This window comes from Eleutherodactylus coqui, chromosome 2, assembly GCF_035609145.1.
Source record: "Eleutherodactylus coqui strain aEleCoq1 chromosome 2, aEleCoq1.hap1, whole genome shotgun sequence".
NCBI classification, from domain to species: Eukaryota; Metazoa; Chordata; class Amphibia; order Anura; family Eleutherodactylidae; genus Eleutherodactylus; species Eleutherodactylus coqui.
Window position 1 is genome coordinate 324,141,233 of NC_089838.1, and position 17,759 is coordinate 324,158,991.

At 47.3% G+C, this 17,759-nt stretch overlaps 1 protein-coding gene across 5 annotated transcripts in view; it reads left to right on the plus strand.

The window, feature by feature from the left end:
- The window catches only part of PER1 (period circadian regulator 1), a 40,707-nt gene extending 24,771 nt beyond the window's left edge, over positions 1–15,936 (plus strand). For 4 of the 5 annotated variants that reach the window (XM_066593797.1, XM_066593798.1, XM_066593796.1 and 1 more), the window contains exons 8-23: positions 1,739–1,881; positions 2,931–3,009; positions 3,086–3,192; positions 3,657–3,810; positions 4,147–4,255; positions 4,515–4,646; positions 5,547–5,655; positions 5,736–5,892; positions 6,378–6,493; positions 6,597–6,788; positions 8,480–8,689; positions 8,774–9,480; positions 10,561–10,714; positions 13,172–13,403; positions 13,517–13,667; positions 15,380–15,936. In XM_066593797.1, the coding sequence (XP_066449894.1) occupies positions 1,739–1,881; positions 2,931–3,009; positions 3,086–3,192; positions 3,657–3,810; positions 4,147–4,255; positions 4,515–4,646; positions 5,547–5,655; positions 5,736–5,892; positions 6,378–6,493; positions 6,597–6,788; positions 8,480–8,689; positions 8,774–9,480; positions 10,561–10,714; positions 13,172–13,403; positions 13,517–13,667; positions 15,380–15,499 (2,872 nt within the window). In that variant the 3' untranslated portion in view covers positions 15,500–15,936. The remainder of the gene's footprint in view (positions 1–1,738; positions 1,882–2,930; positions 3,010–3,085; positions 3,193–3,656; positions 3,811–4,146; positions 4,256–4,514; positions 4,647–5,546; positions 5,656–5,735; positions 5,893–6,377; positions 6,494–6,596; positions 6,789–8,479; positions 8,690–8,773; positions 9,481–10,560; positions 10,715–13,171; positions 13,404–13,516; positions 13,668–15,379) is intronic. The other variant, XM_066593800.1, reaches the window with a different exon arrangement.
- The last annotated feature ends 1,823 nt before the right edge of the window (positions 15,937–17,759 follow it).

The window sequence follows — 17,759 nt, forward strand, 5'->3', positions numbered from 1 at the left end:
CTTAGGGCTAGTTGGGTGATTAGGAACTGGTTAATGATGAATTACATCTCTGATGGTCTAGTTGTGTAGTAATAAAGTCCTGGTGGTCTAGTGGTATAATAATAAAATCCTGATGATTAAGTTGTATAACAAAATCATGGTGGCCTAGTGGTATTATAGCATCTCAGTGGTGTAATAATAAAATGTAGGTGTTCTAGATGTGTAACCATAAAATCCTGGTCGTTTAGTGGTGTAAAAATTCTGGTAATCGAATAGTAATATCCTAGTGGTATAATATGTTGGTGGTCAAGTGATATAATTCAAATCCAAGTGATGCAATAAGGTTGTCTAGTGGTATAGTCATAAAATCCTTGTGGTATACCAACAAATAGAATCATTATGGTCTAGTTGTGTAATGATACAATCCTGGTAGTCTAGTGGTATAATAACAGTGGTGTAATAATAAAATCCAGGTTGATCTAGTTGTATAATGTTATAAGTTCTGGTGGTCTAGTGGTGTAAAAATAAAATCCTGGTGATTGATTTGTATAATGACAATAATAGTTGATGATCATTAAATCCAAGTGGTATAATATCTTGGTCAAGTGGTCTAATAAAAATCCAGGTGATACACCATTAGACCACCTTAGATGATATCATATCACCCTGGATTTGTTGTTGTTATTTATTATTAGACCACTTGACCACCAGAATTCTATTACTTTGCCACTAGACCACCAGGAGTTTATTATTATGACACTAGACCACCTTAGATGATAGGATAATAATAAAATCCTGGTGGTGTAGTGATATAATAATTCAATCCTGGATGTTTTAGTGGTATATTAATAAAATCCTGGTGGTCTAGTGGTATGATAATCTTCTAGTAGATTATAAAGTGTGGCTAAGCTGAGCATACACCGTGATATCCAGGACATTGATCTTTATCACACTGTATAGGTAGAAAGTTTATTGTGTGAGTATATGTTACTATGTAGCTGTGTATACGGAGAAAGTGGTTGTATAGAGGATAGTTTTCATGTTGGTGATGAGTCGTTGTGTACAGGGAGAGAGGACATCATTCACACACACACATATATATAATATAGCCGGAAACCCCTTGTAAGTGTATGTACATTCAGGCGCGATCGCCTACGCTCTGGAAGCCCCTCTTCTCTCACCTCCCTTATTTAATCTGTCTCGTTCCGCTGCGACACAAAGGACCCTTTAATTAGCGTACTGACACAACTTGCGTCACTCACCCACACACGGCCCCCGCTCTGCAGAATCGCTGTGTGTAACCTTTTCTCTGAGGCTTGCCATGGGTGAATTGAATGCGGTGTGTGTGGAGCGTGGGGGTCTGTTTACATTTACTCTACGGTATGTGTGAGAGATTCTAGATGATTTCGACTAACCTGGTATGCTGAAGAATGCCGGACTATTGGCTGTAGTGTGTGAGACGATGAACCAGGCAAACTCCTAGGCGGTTGTGTATTGGTGCGTGAATGGGCAAAGCGGCTTCCACAGGTCACACAGGTTTTCTGCAGACGGGAGTCACACGGTAGCGGTATATGTCCACCCGCTATCTCCCTTCTCTCAATGTCTCGTTCGTTATCACGCAGTCTCCATTTCACTTTGTTGTATTATACATGGCCCCCTTCGCCCTCTACGTCTCTCCTCTGTAGCCACATATTACTGTGCCCCCCTTTGTTGCTGTGGTCTCCCCGGCTTTGGTCTTATTGCAGGTGTGTGTTTTCAGTGGGGGCCGAGAGCGGGATATGAATCTCCGCTATCACCCATTCCGTCTCAACCCATACCTGATGAAGGTACGAGATTCGGACAACGCAGAGGGGCAGCCGTGCTGTCTGCTAATTGCAGAGAAAATACACTCTGGATATGAGGGTGAGTATTACATACTGGGGAATGTGGGTTGGGATGCTGGGCATAAGGGGGTTGTCCAGTTCTAAACTATTGATGACCTACCGTGAGGATAGACCATCAATTGTAAATCAGTGGGCATCTGCTGATCAGCTGTTCTCTGAATTCTGCAGAAAGTGGAGAGCTCCGTTCCTACTACAGTGGCCAGGCTTAGTATTACATGTTAAGTTACCATTCACTTCAATAGGAACTTGGACTGCAATACCAAACCTGGCAACTGCAGTTGGAATGGAGCTGTCCACTTCCTACAGAAGTTCACTGGCCCAGAGAACAGCTGATTGGTAGGGATCCCTGGCAGTAGACCTCTACTGATCTACTATGGACAGCCCATCTACAAAATAGGCCATCAGTAGTTTGTAACTGGACAGCCCCTTAAGAGATCAGCAAGATTTTTATTAAAGAGGTTGTCCCACTTCTGGCTCCTGTTTTGCTGCAGGAAGCTGACTGCTCTGTACACTGCTCGGTGGCCCAGTTTGGCACAGAAGCTTAGTCCTATTGAAGTGAATGGGACTCAGCCTGCAGTACCAGCCTGAGCCACTGCGCACTGTACGGCGCTGTCTGATTCCTGCGGCAGAATGGCAAGAAGTGGGAAAACCCCCTTTAAGTTAAAGGGTGTCTCCACTTTTTAAAGCCTTTTACAGCTTCTAGCTACATAAAATGACTGACCATTTAGATCTACAGTCAAAATTTAGCTTCCTGCCCCAGGCAGCAGTGCATTGTCAGGTTTACCCCCTTAGTGACACGGCCTGTATTGGACCTGAGAATGCGATGATTTTTTTGGGGTTTTTATCTACAGTTTTCAAAAGCCATAACTTTATTTTTTCGTCGACGCGGCTGCATGAGGGCTTGTTTTTTGCATGATGAGCTGCAGTTTTTATTGGTACCATTTTTGGGTACATATAATGTATTGTAGAACCTTTTTTAATTTTTGGAGGGCAGGGAATTATATAATAGGGGGTTATTATAAGTGTGGGGTCTTTTCTATGTGTGTGACGGGAACCTCTCATCCGCAGCTCCTCGCATCCCTCCAGATAAGAGGATCTTCACTACCAGACACACTCCCAACTGCGTGTTCCAGGAGGTGGATGAGCGGTGAGTTGATTACACTCTTATCCTCCGTCTTCCCGTGTTCTGTGGATCGGTGTCTGATATCTGCTTCTTGTTGCAGAGCCGTCCCCCTACTCGGATATCTCCCGCAGGATCTCATCGGCATGCCAGTCTCGTTCTTCATCCATCCCGATGACCGGCCGCTCATGCTGGCAATACACAAGAAAGGTAAATATGCCAAGCTGGTCCCGTAAATCTGCTGTAAACGGCCTTAAAGGGATATTCCGGCTGCAAGGAAAATTTTCAAAAACTCCAAATCTGACAAGTGTTTGCGCCATGTTTATTTCCAGTCACTTATGGTATAAATTGCGCAGCCATTACCTGCTTATCCTGTCCTCCATGTCTGATGGTTTATAGAGCCGCTGACACAAAATCCAAAGCAGAGCCACATTACAAACGTTCATAACTTTTGATTGGCATTCATTTGACAGCAACTTTATGAAACCCAAATACCCCCTTGACTCATATCTGTTGGTGCCTTTAGGGCTCATGTGGCTCACTAGAGTAGTCACCTCTTTGGGCGATGGCCATACGGGCACCATAATGCTGCGTGTAACAACAAAGGCAGAATGGGTTTGGTGTGATGTGACTTTCTGTCCTCTCATATTTCTCCCTCTTTACCTCTCCCCCAGTTCTACAACAGGCGGGTCAGCCTTTCGACCACTCACCCATTCGTCTGTGTGCCCGCTCCGGGGAATATGTGACCATCGATACCAGCTGGAGCAGTTTTGTTAATCCGTGGAGCAGAAAAGTTTCCTTTATACTTGGAAGACACAAAGTTCGAACGTAAGTAAAGCCCCCCCCCCCCCCCAACACACACACACCCCTAGCCGTAAATGCATGCTCCAACTGTACTTGGGTAGTCACAAGCAACGCAGCTGCCCACCTCTAAGTGCTCATGTTGTTTTCTGTAGTGCTGGCCTTAAGTTGTTTTTACACGGATGAGCGTGATATTGGTCAAAGAGACATGGGCAGATCTCAGGGGTGCGATCACCTCCAGCCTGCATCCACCTGGTAGCTCCCTACGAGCTGGTGGTTGGCACCCCTATAACCGCATGGTTTGCCAGTAGCTAAGGCTGGCCATGGTTTTCTGTATCGCCTCACCCAGTTGTTCTTCTGCAGGAGTCCACTCAATGAAGACGTCTTTACAGCCCCCAAGAACGCAGAGATGAAGCCTCTGGATCCTGATATTCAGGAGTTGTCAGAGCAGATTCATCGCATCCTGATGCAGGTACAATCACGTTAGAGGGGTTCACCTGTCTTGATCCTTATTGGTAAGGGGGGTGGGCATTGAATGGACGTAATGGCTTCAGTGAGATTTGCCTCTCATCGTTGGGCTCAGCGTTTCTTAGTCTGATGAGTCCCGTCACTTTTGCGCACTTGAGTCTTCGGTTATTCGCAGAGCATTTCCAGGCGCTTGTGGTTTGCATTATTTTGACATTCTGGAAATTGCCTATTAATCCTCTTTTCACTGTTTCCGTGTCTTGCAGCCAGTGCACAACACAAACTCTGGTGGGAACGGCAGCGGCGGGAGCAACGCGTCACAGGAGCCCTTTCACTGCAATGCCTCGTCCAGTGACAGCAACGCCATGGTCATCGAGGATGGCACCGATCCCAAACCTGTAAGTCAGATGAGTAACCCATCATATGACTCTTATATCCAGGCAGCCGAGTGGAAACAGAGTGGACCCTATTCTAGTCAATAGGGTCCATTTGACGCGTAAGACGGAGCCGTTCGGCTACGGGGATTTGCCTTTCCTGCTCCCCGACTAGAGGAGGAAAGCAGAAACCCCCAGGTGCAGATATGAAACCACCCGCTATCCATTATTTTTTGTTTGCCCCTCCTCCTGCAGGGTGATATATACAGAAGGGGGTTATGAGTCTGCTCCTCCTCCTTCAGGGTGTTATATACAGAAGGGAGCTATGAGTCTGCTCCTCCTCCTGCAGAGTGATATATACAGAAGGGGGCTATGAGTCTGCTCCTCCTCCTGCAGGGTGATATATACAGAAGGGAGCTATGAGTCTGCTCCTCCTCCTGCAGGGTGCTATATAATGAAGGGGGCTATGCGTCTGCTCCTCCTCCTGCAGGGTGATATATACAGAAGGGAACTATGAGTCTGCTCCTCCTCCTGCAGGGTGATTATATATATATATATATACACAGAAGGGAGCTATGAGTCTGCTACTCCTCCTGCAGGGTGATGTATACAGAAGGGAGCTTTGAGTCTGCCCCCTGCAGGGTGAAATATATACAGAAGGTGGCTATGAGTCTGCTCCTCCTCCTGCAGGGTGATATATACAGAAGGGAGCTATGAGTCTGCTCCTCCTCCTGCAGGGTGCTATATAATGAAGGGGGCTATGCGTCTGCTCCTCCTCCTGCAGGGTGATATATACAGAAGGGAACTATGAGTCTGCCCCTCCCCCTGAAGGAGCTATGAGTTGGCTCCTCCCCCTGTAGGGTGACATTACCCCTTCCCTTGTAAGATGGCAGTGCGATAACTTTGCATGTTTTGTCTCCTCAGATGACATTTCAGGAGTTCTGTCAGAACGTGCATAAAGTAAAGAGTCAGGGTCAGCAGATGTTTTTGGGATCCCGGGTGATCCGCCCGCACCACCGAGGACACTTTCAGGGTAGGTTACTTATTGGTCAGTGGCCATGCCATCGTTTGCTTTAAGCACACGGTGTTTACTTGCTGTATGTCTTCTTTCAGCTCTCGCTCCTCCGCGCACAATCCCTTCAGCTGGTGTAGACAACGCTTCACCTGATAGTGATGCCAAGCGAACGCCGTCCGTCCAGGAGGAGTTGCCACGAAAGGAAACCTCAAACTATTCGTACCAGCAGATCAACTGCTTGCAGAGCATCATGCGGTGAGCAGTGAACACGATTAAAGGGGCTGCCCAGTTTTAAACAATTGATGGCCTATCTCATGGCTGTTCACCAATAGTTCATTGGGGTGGTCTGTCGATTGAGACCCCCCACCAATCAGCTGTTTGCCATGTCAGTGCATTCACGCATTGAGCTGATTTCTGCAGGAAGCAGACACAACACTTAAAATGAATGGGAGCTTGGCCTGCAATACCAAGCCTGGCCACTACAGTAAGAACAGTGCTATCGGTTTCCTCCTCCAAAACCAGCTAGCTTAGGCACTGAGCTGATCAGCTAGGCTCCTGGGTGACCGAACCTGCCAATCTACTATTGATCACCTATCCATAGGGTGGGTAATCAATGGTTTACAACTGGACAACCCCTTTGAGCTCTGCCCCATCTTATTTTGTTCTTCCATTACCCCAATGTCTCCCTTTGTTTTTCTCCAGTGGTCTGTCATCTTACTCTTCCGTTTTTCCCTCTCTAGATATCTGGAAAGTTGCAACCTCCCCAACACTGTGAAAAGGAAATGTGGCTCCTCTTCGTACACGTCGTCAACCTCCGAAGAGGAGAAACAGAAAACCGGAGAGAACGAAAAAGAAGGTGAGTATTTGGAAATCTGGTGAATATAGGTGGTGAAGGAAAAGATGGAAGAGGGGGAAAAAAGGTTTTCTAGGTCGGTCATACGGCTCATATCTTCTTGCAGTCCCCTCGAACAGTTCACCTCAACAGCCGGAACTGCCTCCCCCTCCTGCGCCTTCTGCAGTAGCTTCCTCTCCTCTTGCTCCTTTGCCTCCGTTACCTCTCAGCAAGGCGGAGAGCGTGGTTTCCATCACCAGTCAAGGAAGCTTTAGCAGCACAATCGTCCATGTAGGGGACAAAAAGCCGCCAGACTTGGGTAAGTCTTGAGATTACCTTGCATACCACGGAGGCTATGGAATTAACCCCTTCGTGACTGCAGTACACCTTTTTACTGACCTCACTAATGGGCTTTAAACCTGCACATACATCTTTTTAAGGCAGCGGCTTAGCTGATTGCTGACAGCCAGGCTCCTGCTCTAACAGTCTGGGTTGTTACATGCCAGTTTAACCTCTTACATTGCACAATCAATAGCAACTGCAGCATGTAAGCCGATAACAGGGGGAGGGGGCTCTTTCTGTCACCCATCGGCACCCTGCAGTGCGATTGCAAGGTACCAATGGGCTCCCACGGCAGCAAGGAGCCTGACAAAGGCCAAAAAGCCTCCAAGTATGCCATATAGCTTAGTCTATTAGGCCCTGCCTCCCGCAGTGTCTGATTGGCTGTCGTGATAGACTTAGTAGAATGCCCTACATAAGTAATGCAGTGTACTATACTAGTAGAGATGAGCTAGTATACTCGCTAAGGCACATTACTCGAGCGAGTAGTGCCTTAGCCGAGTATCTCCCTGCTCGTCTCTAAAGATTTGGGGGAGAGCGGGGAGGAACGGAGGGGAGATCTCTCTCTCTCTCCCTCTCGCTCCCCGCCGCAACTCACCGGTCACCCGCGCCGGCCCCTGAATCTTTAGAGACGAGCGGGGAGATACTCGGCTAAGGCACTACTCGCTCGAGTAATGTGACTTAGCGAGTATACTCGCTCATCTCTATATACTAGCAATCGAACGATCACCTCTTCATGCCCCCCCCTTAGGGACTTAAAAAGTGTGTCAAAAAAAGTTCAAAGGTTTATTTAAAAGAAGAAAAATCCAGTTTAAAAAAAAATAAAACTTTTTTCCAAACAAAAACCTGTTTTTTAAATGGTTTTCTTCCTATTTTTTGTTGTTTTATCCAACCCCTGATGGGTTCCGTAACGACCCAAACAATGAAGATCTTGTATTTATCTTGCACGCTGAACGTCGTGAACATTTTATAAAGTAATACTAGTTTGTTTGTTTTTTTTTTTTGCTTGCATCCCAAAACTGCAATAAAAAGCAATCCAAAAAGTGGCATCCGCCGCAAACTGGTACTAATGAAAGCTTCAGTCCTTCCCACAAAAAAATAAGATCTGCTAGAGCTCCGCTACCGGAAACTAAAAGGTTCTGGGTCGTAGAACGCGCTGATGCAGATTCGATTGTTTTTCGTTAACGTATTTTTATTGTGTAAAAGTAGTAAAAAATGTTATTTTTTTTTTCCAAATTTCTATAAACTTGTTATCACAGTAATCTGATCAAATCCGAAAGTTATCAGGTGGAATGGTCAACGCCGTAAAAGCAAAACCCCAAAACAATGGTGAGATTTCTGAGGGGATTTTCCATCTTTTCCCCCCCAAAATTGTAATAAAAGTTATATAACACCTTGTATGTACCCCGGAGTGGGGCCAATAAAATACAAGCCCGCAACAAGGTATGGCTCTGCCATGCCACAATGAAAATCGCCTGGTCCGTAAGCCACAGGATAGGTTACTACAGAGTTAAGGCGTGGACATGGTGGATGCAGACGTGATCCCTACGTGACAGAGGCCAGCATTGATAGTTTGCACTTGTTTTATGATATTCTTATTCTACACTGTATTCTAACCCGTTTTTGTTTTTTGTCTTCCCTTCATCTCATCTATTGTTGCCATCTCGGCAGCTGAAATGGTTCCTTTGGAAGAGCCGTCGTGCCCTGCAGCACCGGCGCCACGTGTTCAGCCGCTGGGTCTGACCAAAGAGGTGCTGTCGGCCCACACCCAACGGGAAGAGCAGGCCTTCCTCTCCCGGGTACAGAACCTAAGAGAGTTCAACAGGGATTGGGTCAAAAACCCTGGTGTTTGGGACGAGCAAAGCCCACCCGTTCGAAGAGGTCGGTTCATGATTTGGTCGGAGGTTTTATTGAATATCGGCTAGTCTTTCAGATTAGATTTCTCATAGAATTATTTATTTGCAGGTAATAAGCTCTACTATCAGCAAAACAATGCTAACAACCCCCCGAAGGAAGGTACAGCTACAGGCGGGCGTCGGAGCAAGAGTAGGAAGCCAAAAGCCAAGCGTCCGAAGCAAGGCAAGCCTGTAACATCGGGCTCTATTCCAACACCTCTTCATCAGGAGCCGCCTCTCCTCCCTCCGCCTCCTCCCCCAGGCATGACTGGTTACCCTCTGCCTATGTTTCCTCCTCGGGCACCTGTTCCTGAACCGACCCCATCGCTCCCCAGATACCCACTTGTTACACCCATCGTTGCCCTTGTTCTCCCCAACTATCTCTTCCAACCTCCGCCTGTGGCACCTCCTTTTTATCCTGGAGTCTCTGGGTTTTCGCCCTTTAATCCTACACCTGACGCTCCAGCGCCTGCACCGGAAGCTCCGCCTCCTACTCCTGCTTCACCTCTTGTACAGCCCAGTGCAACATGTCCACCCCCATCGCGATCCTCGTCCCCTCCCCAGCGCTTGTTTCCATCACGATGCAGCTCCCCGCTGCAGTTAGACTTGCTTCAGCTGGAGGAGTTACCACAGCCGGGTGGTGGAGGAGTGACTGTTGGAGGGGAAAGAGACATTGAAGAAGATAAAGGAGGAGCGGCCCCCGAATATGCAGCTGCTGGAGGGCTCAATGAAGTGTCTGGTAATGACGAAGACGACAGGCAGCCTGAGAACTGTATGGTGAGTATATTGTACTTGTATCTCCTGCGTTCTCTACCTATTCTTTTACACTGAACCGCCACTTTATTAGAGCCCACCCCCCCATCTAGTAGCGCGTTGGACCCCTTTGGTCTGCAGAACCGCAGCAATTCGACATGCTGTAGATTCCACTAGGTGGTGAAATCGTTCTGCAGGAATATCGGCCCCTGCGGACAGGAAGCTTCCTGTAGTTGCTGCAAATTAGATGGTGGTGCTGACCTGTTCTGATCAGCTGACAGGAAGGGGTCATCGATTTATGCTGCTTGTGCCAAATTCTGACCTCCCATCAGCAAACAGAAATCTGGATCCATCCGACCAGGAGATGTTTTTCTGCTGCTCAGTGATCTAGTTTTTGCACTCTGTTGCCCGCTGGAGTCTTGCCTTTCTGTTTCTCTTAAGTCAGTGATGGTGATGGAACTGGTCGCCTGCTATTAGGCTAAGGAACGGCGAGTTGTACAATCGGACATGTTAATTGGAGCACCAGCGTTGTATTCAGCTGCTCTACACTGTGCATTGCCTGTTGGTCAGAACGATTCCTGACCTCCTCCTTTGACCCCTTTCAGCTATCAGTTGTTTCCGTCCGAAGGATCCTGATTCTCTGAACGTTTTCTTTGATCTCACCATTCTCTCTACTCTCAACACTGTTACATGAGAAAACCCCACGCGGTTGGCAGCGACATCCCGGCCCGGCTAGTCTAGCACCGATGACCAGCCTCGCTGGAAGTCGCTCAGATCGCTGGATTTTCCCATCTAATGTGGATTCACACTGAAACTAATCCACGGAAAACGTCTCTTGTGACTTTATGCTGCTCTCTGGGGTCACGGGGAGAATTGCCATACAGGAAAGCGCCAATCACTAGAGCGCCGGGGGCTCTAATAAAGTGGCCATTCAGTGTATATCGACCACATCACTGGATTAACTAATGAGAACTAGTTAATATCTGATAAACAACATTTACATATGTCGACGCTGTGATCGGCCTTCGGGTGGCCATCCTTTACTCCCAACCTCTTATTACACGTCAGTCTTTAATGTCTGCTGTTCACTCCTCTCCATCTCAGGGTGATGCCCAAGAGTCGTCCTCCCACAACGATGCCCTCTCCAGCTCCAGTGATCTCCTTGATCTGCTTCTCCATGAGGATTCCTGCTCCGGCACAGGATCTGCCTCCGGATCCATGGGCTCTAACGGAGGCAGCACATCAGCTTGTGGCACCCGTGAGTATTGGCAAACTGATGAGGAGCAAGAATCTGCTTTCCTATGATGACCTCACTTAGCGGGGCATCACTATGGATATAATGACACAGTGTCTATCTGTAGGCCTTGCCCTGGCATGTAGAAGCGGAGGTTCACCTGACCCAACCTGCAGTCGTGACCAAAAGTTTTGAGACTGAACCAAATTTTACTTTTCACACCGTTCGCTACTTCACTGTTTTTAGAGTTTTATAGTCAGATGTTTCTATGGTTACTGAAGTGGAATTATAAGCATTTCATACGTTCTTACTAGAGATGAGCGAGCGTACTCGGAAAAGCACTACTCGCTCGAGTAATTGGCTTTATCTGAGTATCGCTGTGCTCGGGTCTGAAGATTCGGGTGCCGGCACGGAGCGGGGAGCTGCAGGGGAGAGCGGGGAGGAACGGAGGGGAGATCTTTCTCTCCCTCTCTCCCGCCCGCTCTCCCCTGCTCCCCGCTGCGACTCACCTGTCAGCCGCAGCGGCACCCGAATCTTCAGGGACGAGCACAGCGATACTCGGATAAAGCACATTACTCGAGCGAGTAGTGCTTTTCCGAGTACGCTCGCTCATCTCTAGTTCTTACACATTTATCGACAAATACATTAAGTTTAGACAAAAGACTCAATATTTACAGTGTTGACCCTCCTATTTCAAGACTTCTGCACTTCGCCCACATGCTGGATATCGGCTTCTGCGCCAAATCCTGATTGATGACAACCCATGTTTCCTAATCAGTGTTTGGGATTTATCACAATTTCTGAGTTTTTGTTTGCCCTCCCACTTTTTGAGGACTGACCACAGGTTCTCAGTGGGATGGAGATCTGGGGAGTTTCCTGGCCGTGGACACAAGATATCAATGTTTTGTTCACCGAGCCACTTAGTTATCACTCTTGCCTTGTGATGTGGAGCTCCATCATGGTGGGAAAAGCATTGTTCATCACCAAATTACTCCTGATTGGTTGGGAGAAGTTGGTCTTGGAGGAGGTGTAGATCCCATTCTTTATTCATAGTGGTGGCCTTAGGCTGTGACTGAGCCCACTACCTTGGATGAAGACCTGCCCCAGACATGGATGGTCTCTGGATGCTCTACTGCTGGCATGACACAGGACTCATGGTAGCGCTCACCTCTAGACTTCTCTAGACAATCATTCTTCCGGATGTGCCATACAGTCTGTAGGGGCTTCATCAAACAAGATAACTTCCCCCAGTCCTCTGCCGTCCAATCCCCGTACATCCTGCAGAATGTCCGTCTGTCCTGGATGTTTTTCTGCAGAGAAGTGGATTTTTTGCTGCCCTCCTTGACACCAGCGAGCCTCTAGAAGCCTCCGCCTCCCTGTCTGTGCAGATGCGCTGCCGACTGCTGCCACTGGTGCTGAACCGCTCCGCAGCCGAACCCTCTCTAGGAGACCTGGCACCTGCCGGATTTTGTTGGGCGCTCTGAAGCCGCCTTCACAACAATTGAACCTCTCTACTTGAAGTTCTTGATGATCTGATAAATGGTTGATTTAGGGGCGATCTTACAAGCAGCGATGTCCTTGCCTATAAAGCGCTTCTGATGCAAAGCGGTGATGACTACACTTGTCTGAACGAGGCCTTGTTCAGATGAGCGTGGTTTTAGCGCTGTGTAGGCGGGTGAAAAGTTCGCGGCTATACTGCACTAAAGATCGCGTGAACGGCTGATTTCCAGCTATTAAGTGTCTAGCTTAATTAGCAGTGAATTCGCCCGTTCACACGATCGAAGCTGCGTGGTGCGTGTTCTCCGGCTCCAATAGGAGCCTATGGAAACGCCTACGCAACTTGCACCAAAGATAGCTCAGGTCCTACCTTTTCTCGCACCGTGGACCTTAGATGCGAGCTTTGCGGTCGCATGTCCTATCTTTGATAGGTGCAAGCTTTTAGCGCGTCTAAGATTCCTTCATCTGAACCGTTTTCTAGGAAACCATTGGTTCTATCAGACGCGATCTGTTCACGTACCTATACTGCGCTAAAAGCACGCTCATGTGAACAAGGCCTAAGAGTAACCATGGCTAACAGAAGAAGAAGATGACTTCAATCATTATTCCCCCTTTTTAAAGCAACCAGTCTGTCTTATAATTCAGTCAGCATGACCGAGTGACATCAGCTGCCTCGTCCTCGTTAATGCTTCCTCCTGAGCCAAGGAGAAGATCACTCAACTAATGGTAGCAGGTGATTTTGTGGGGGGACTGAAATTAATTGGGAACGATTTTTGTGATGAGGTTAATGTTAACGACAAGGAATGTCCTCACAACTTACCAAGGCAGAGTTAATGCAAAAAGTGCAGCAGCAAACGTTGTGAAAAACAGGATTTGTGATGGTCTGAAAACTTTTCGCCACAACTGTAGAGTGTGAACTGTGCTCCATTATTGTCCACTTTCTTAGAAAATGATGTTACCTAATCTCACACTTTAATATTCCAGACTTTAAGTACAATCGAATCCTTTCTAACTTCCCACCAGGGAGCAGCGAGAGCAGCAACACCAGCAAATATTTTGCTAGCATTGACTCTTCGGAGACCGACTTAAGAGTCATGAAGGCGACGAGGCAGGAGGTGGAGCAAAAAGTGATCAGATACGTCATGCAGGACCCACTTTGGCTTCTAATGGCCAATGCCGATCATGAAGTCATGATGACCTATCAACTCCCATCCAGGTTAGAGCATTAGAGTATCAATACTTATTAGAGGCCCCAATTCCATGCTGGAACTTGGTCTTGCTCTAGTTCCTTTTCATCTAACTCTACTCGTCATTGACTTGTCCTCACAGAGATCTTGAAAGCGTTCTTCAGCAAGATCGGGAGAAGCTTCGACAACTTCAAAGAAACCAGCCTAAGTTCAGCGAGGAGCAGAAGAAGGAGCTGGGGGAGGTCCATGCTTGGGTCCGGAAAGGTCGTTTACCCCATGTCCTCAACATCACGGTGAGGTTCTACTTGGATTTGCAGAGCAGCTTACTTCTAGATGAGATTATGTTACCATTGCACTCGGGATGGGGTCACGACTGTTGCTTTTTGTGATGTCCCTGTCTCTGGGAGATATCATTGGGTGCATGTTCAGCATTTCTGATGTCAGTTTCTTATATATTCTTGCGGACAACCAATGAATTAAAATGTTTGGCTAGTTCGAATATAACTCGAGAGGTGTGTCTGCAGCTGACGGAAGCAAGCGTGCGGTGTAATGTGCTTTACCCCACAAACCCAGTACACAATCGTAACGGCGGTTGAAAGTAGGCACTTCTGAACTACATTTGGCCAAATATAGTGTAAGCGTGTGTTTACACGTTGCGAAATTTGTGTGGATCTTCGGGCCAAGGACTGCACCATTGGTGCCGATCCACAGCAGAATTCACCCCTTCACCTGAAATGGTCTGCTGCGGCTCTGCATCAGAAATGTGTCAAAATCTGCAAATTGAAATTGACACTTGATCTTGGTGCAGAAAATCTACACCAAAATCCATGTCAAACATTGCATCATCGTTGCGGAGTCTAGTGCAGCAGTATTAAAAGGGTGAAATCTGCTGCAGATCTGCATCAGCAACTGGAGCAGATTTTGCCGTAGATCCGTGTGAACGTTCTCTAAGGATGCGGTCACAAAGGGGGATTCACTATGGAATTTTTTGCATCAATTCCACCTCTAAAGACTGTGACAAAATCTGCGTCTTTCTGCCACGTGTGGGTTTAGCCCTGGTGATGGGCCGGCTACTACATGGGTCGGAGCAGTGACTTCTGCTGTGACTCCGGTGTAGCCTGACACTGACAGCTTGTGCTGCCTGGAAAAGCCCTTTTAATGGAAAACGGCCTGGTGTTGAACTGGTTAATAATTGGCGGGAATGAAAGTTTTGCAATTAATGCATGTCCTTTATAAGGACTGTTCATAGTGTTGGGGCTTCCCTTTTCCTGCTCCATTGTGGAATCCGCTAGACAAATGAGTCCGTCTTCCATTGCACACTAACGTCACTGAATGGACCCCGCCGATTATAATGGGGTCATGGTATCCAGCATAATCCCGGACAACATAGTGCAGAACAATTGCTGTGACCTTACTGGGACTGTAGTTCTCATCCAGCGATACCTCTCTTAGGACTCGTTCACATCTACGTTCAGGGATTGGGAAGAACGCCCCCCCCTCCCTGCCCGACCAGAGCAGAATGGACCCCATTAACTAGAACAGGGTCTGTTTGGTAAAATGCTGGATGGCCGAAAGGGAAACAGGCAAAAACAGTCCTGCATTTCATGTGGATCAGCGACAGACCCCCACTGACCGGAGGATAGGTCTTCAGTATCTTAGTCCCAGAGAATCCCTTTAAATGGAATCCGTCCTCAGAACAGACTCCATTAGGTCAGTAATCCAGTGGTCCTTAGAAATGTTTTGGGCTTTAGGATACTTTTCTTCAGCAAGGCAGAAGAGGGTACTGTGGAAGGATAATAGTCTATGGGGGCACGGATTGGCGCTGAGTGGGTTTGTAGATACCCACTGGGTTCAGCCTCTTAGACTATGCCAGAACAGGCTTTTTCTGGATCCACACTACATAATATATGCCTAGATCTTATTGGACACAAGCTTATGCAACCATTGGTGTGTAAATATTTGCCTGGCCCTCGAGCTTCCTACTAACTGCCATTGTTGTCTTCAGTCCTGCACAGGCTGCTCCCCCGATGACCTCAATTACGAGGAAGATCTGGATTTGTCGATGGTGATGGAAGAGGGAGGGGAATGCAGAGCGGGAGGTGAGGAGGCGGCGGTCACGAGCTAAACCCCGCCCTACACTGCTCACCGACAATGTGAAGCTGCCTTATGTATAGCGTTACCATGAGGATTCATTCCTAGGAATGACCTGGGGAGCCCACACAGGACTGGCGGGCGGCGGTGGTGTGGGGACTCCCCTTCCCTCTGCTATGATGTAAACAAGGAAGTAAGCCCCCCGAGGACAGCACTGGATGCTGAAAGACTTCAGTTCCATTGAACGTCGTCCCTATGGGCCACAACACAGAACTGACATGAATTTTCTGCCATTTCTAAGGATAGAAGGGACGCCGCGCAGGAAGAGGATGAATGTTCATTTATATATATATATTTTTTTATAAACTGTCTTAATTTATCTTGGCTGTGTGTGAAACGCGGGGGTCTGGTTATGTCCTTAGTTCTTCGTTTGTACGGTTTTGTAAATAAAAACCTCCGGTTTCATTTTTATTTTATGCAGCTGATGTGGAATATGTATATATTTTCCTCCACCAGGTGACTTTAAGGCTTGGAATATCAATTAAGGGCCGCTCCTGTGTTTTTGGGGTTTTTTTAAAACTTTTATTGGGCTAATGTTACCTTGGTTAGCTCTCTCTCAAATCTCCCGGCCTCTTTTTCTTCAGATGGTTGCATGATCTTAATTCTCACCAGCTCAGATCTATTCGGGCTTGTTAATTTTCTAGCCACTTTCTCAGTCTGAGTGATGCTGTTACATGGACCTACCTTTAGAAACTGCCTAAAGGAGGACACAGATCATGGCTCATCCTCCTGACAGCTTATTTAGGTGAATATAGAAGGATTACACTGTCCCCCCAGCAGGCAGAAATAATACAGCTTCTAGGTAATGCTGTGCTGATGCATCATGGGATTGATGGTGGCTGATAAGCATCAGACAGGAGGCTGCACTGCAGGGAAGTGACTGTAATCCACAGAGGAGACCTCCATAGTGTGACAGGCAAGCAGGTAAAGGGAGGTAGGTATGCAAAAAAATGTTTAAAGGGGTATTTCAGGCATTTACTATTGATGACCTATCCTCAGGATCGGTCAGCAATAGTCATTTGATGGGGGCCCGCAACTGGGATCTCAGTTGATCATGAATGTAGTATTAGTTGGAAGTGTAACAGCTTGCTTTGCTCCAATTAAAATCAATGGTAGCTCTGCCTCCTCTAACATTTGTGGCTCTTCGGTGGGGTCAGCAGCAGACGTCTGACCCCCGACTGCAGTGAGAAGCTAGAAGTGTAATAGGAGGCAGCGCTCCCCTTGATTTTAAGTGGGAATGAAACCAGCTTATTACACTTGCAGTAATGTCTGTGGGCCAACGATCGGCTGATCGACGGGAATCCCGAGCAGTGGACCCCAGCTGTTCAAATACTGATGACCCATCCTAAGAATAGATCAATAGTAAAAGTCATGATATTTCTTTAATGGGGAAGGATAACCATCACCCATGCAGATTCCTAGTGGGCCGCCAGACACACTCGTTCCTACCGCTGACCAGTGTCACTACGTTCTGTGCGGATGTCAGCACTGGGTGCCCCTCCCTCTCGCTGCCCATCAGTGCCCTCCTGCTGCTGAGTAAAGGGGTTATTCCCTATACACAGGATCAAGCTGATTGGTCGGGGTAAACCTGAATGAACATAGCAGTGGATTGAGTATGTGTGCTGAACGGGATTACCGAAAATAGTCCAATGCTTGAACTTGGCTGATGGTTGCATCCAAATGAATGGAGCGATGGTGCGCATGTGTGAAAATCACTCTCTTCCTGTGGGGACCTTCAATGAGAGCTGCGCTTGCAATTACAAGCGCCAACCACTTGTGGTCCTGCTGTGGATTTGTAGCAAATAAGTCATGCCAGATGAATCTAATTTCCTTCTATGACAGAATCCCTGACTGGGTTGATCAGGTAAATGCAGTGGATATGGTATATCTGGACCTTAGTAAAGCATTTGACAAAGTATCTCATACTATGCTTATTGAAATAATGACCAAATATGGGATTGACAAGGCAACTGTTAGGTGGGTTCACAACTGGCTGAGTGATTGTACTCAAAGAGTGGTCATAAATGGCTGCACATCCAAGTGGAGGAATGTATCAAGTGGGGTACCACAAGGCTCTGTCCTAGGCCCAGTGTTGGTCAACATTTTTATAAATGATCTGCAGGAGGGAATTGATGGGAAACTGATCAAATTTGCCGACAACACAAAGTTGGAGGGATAGCTAACACTAGGGAAGAGAGACAAAGTATTCAAAAAGAAAAGCTTGAACAGTGGGC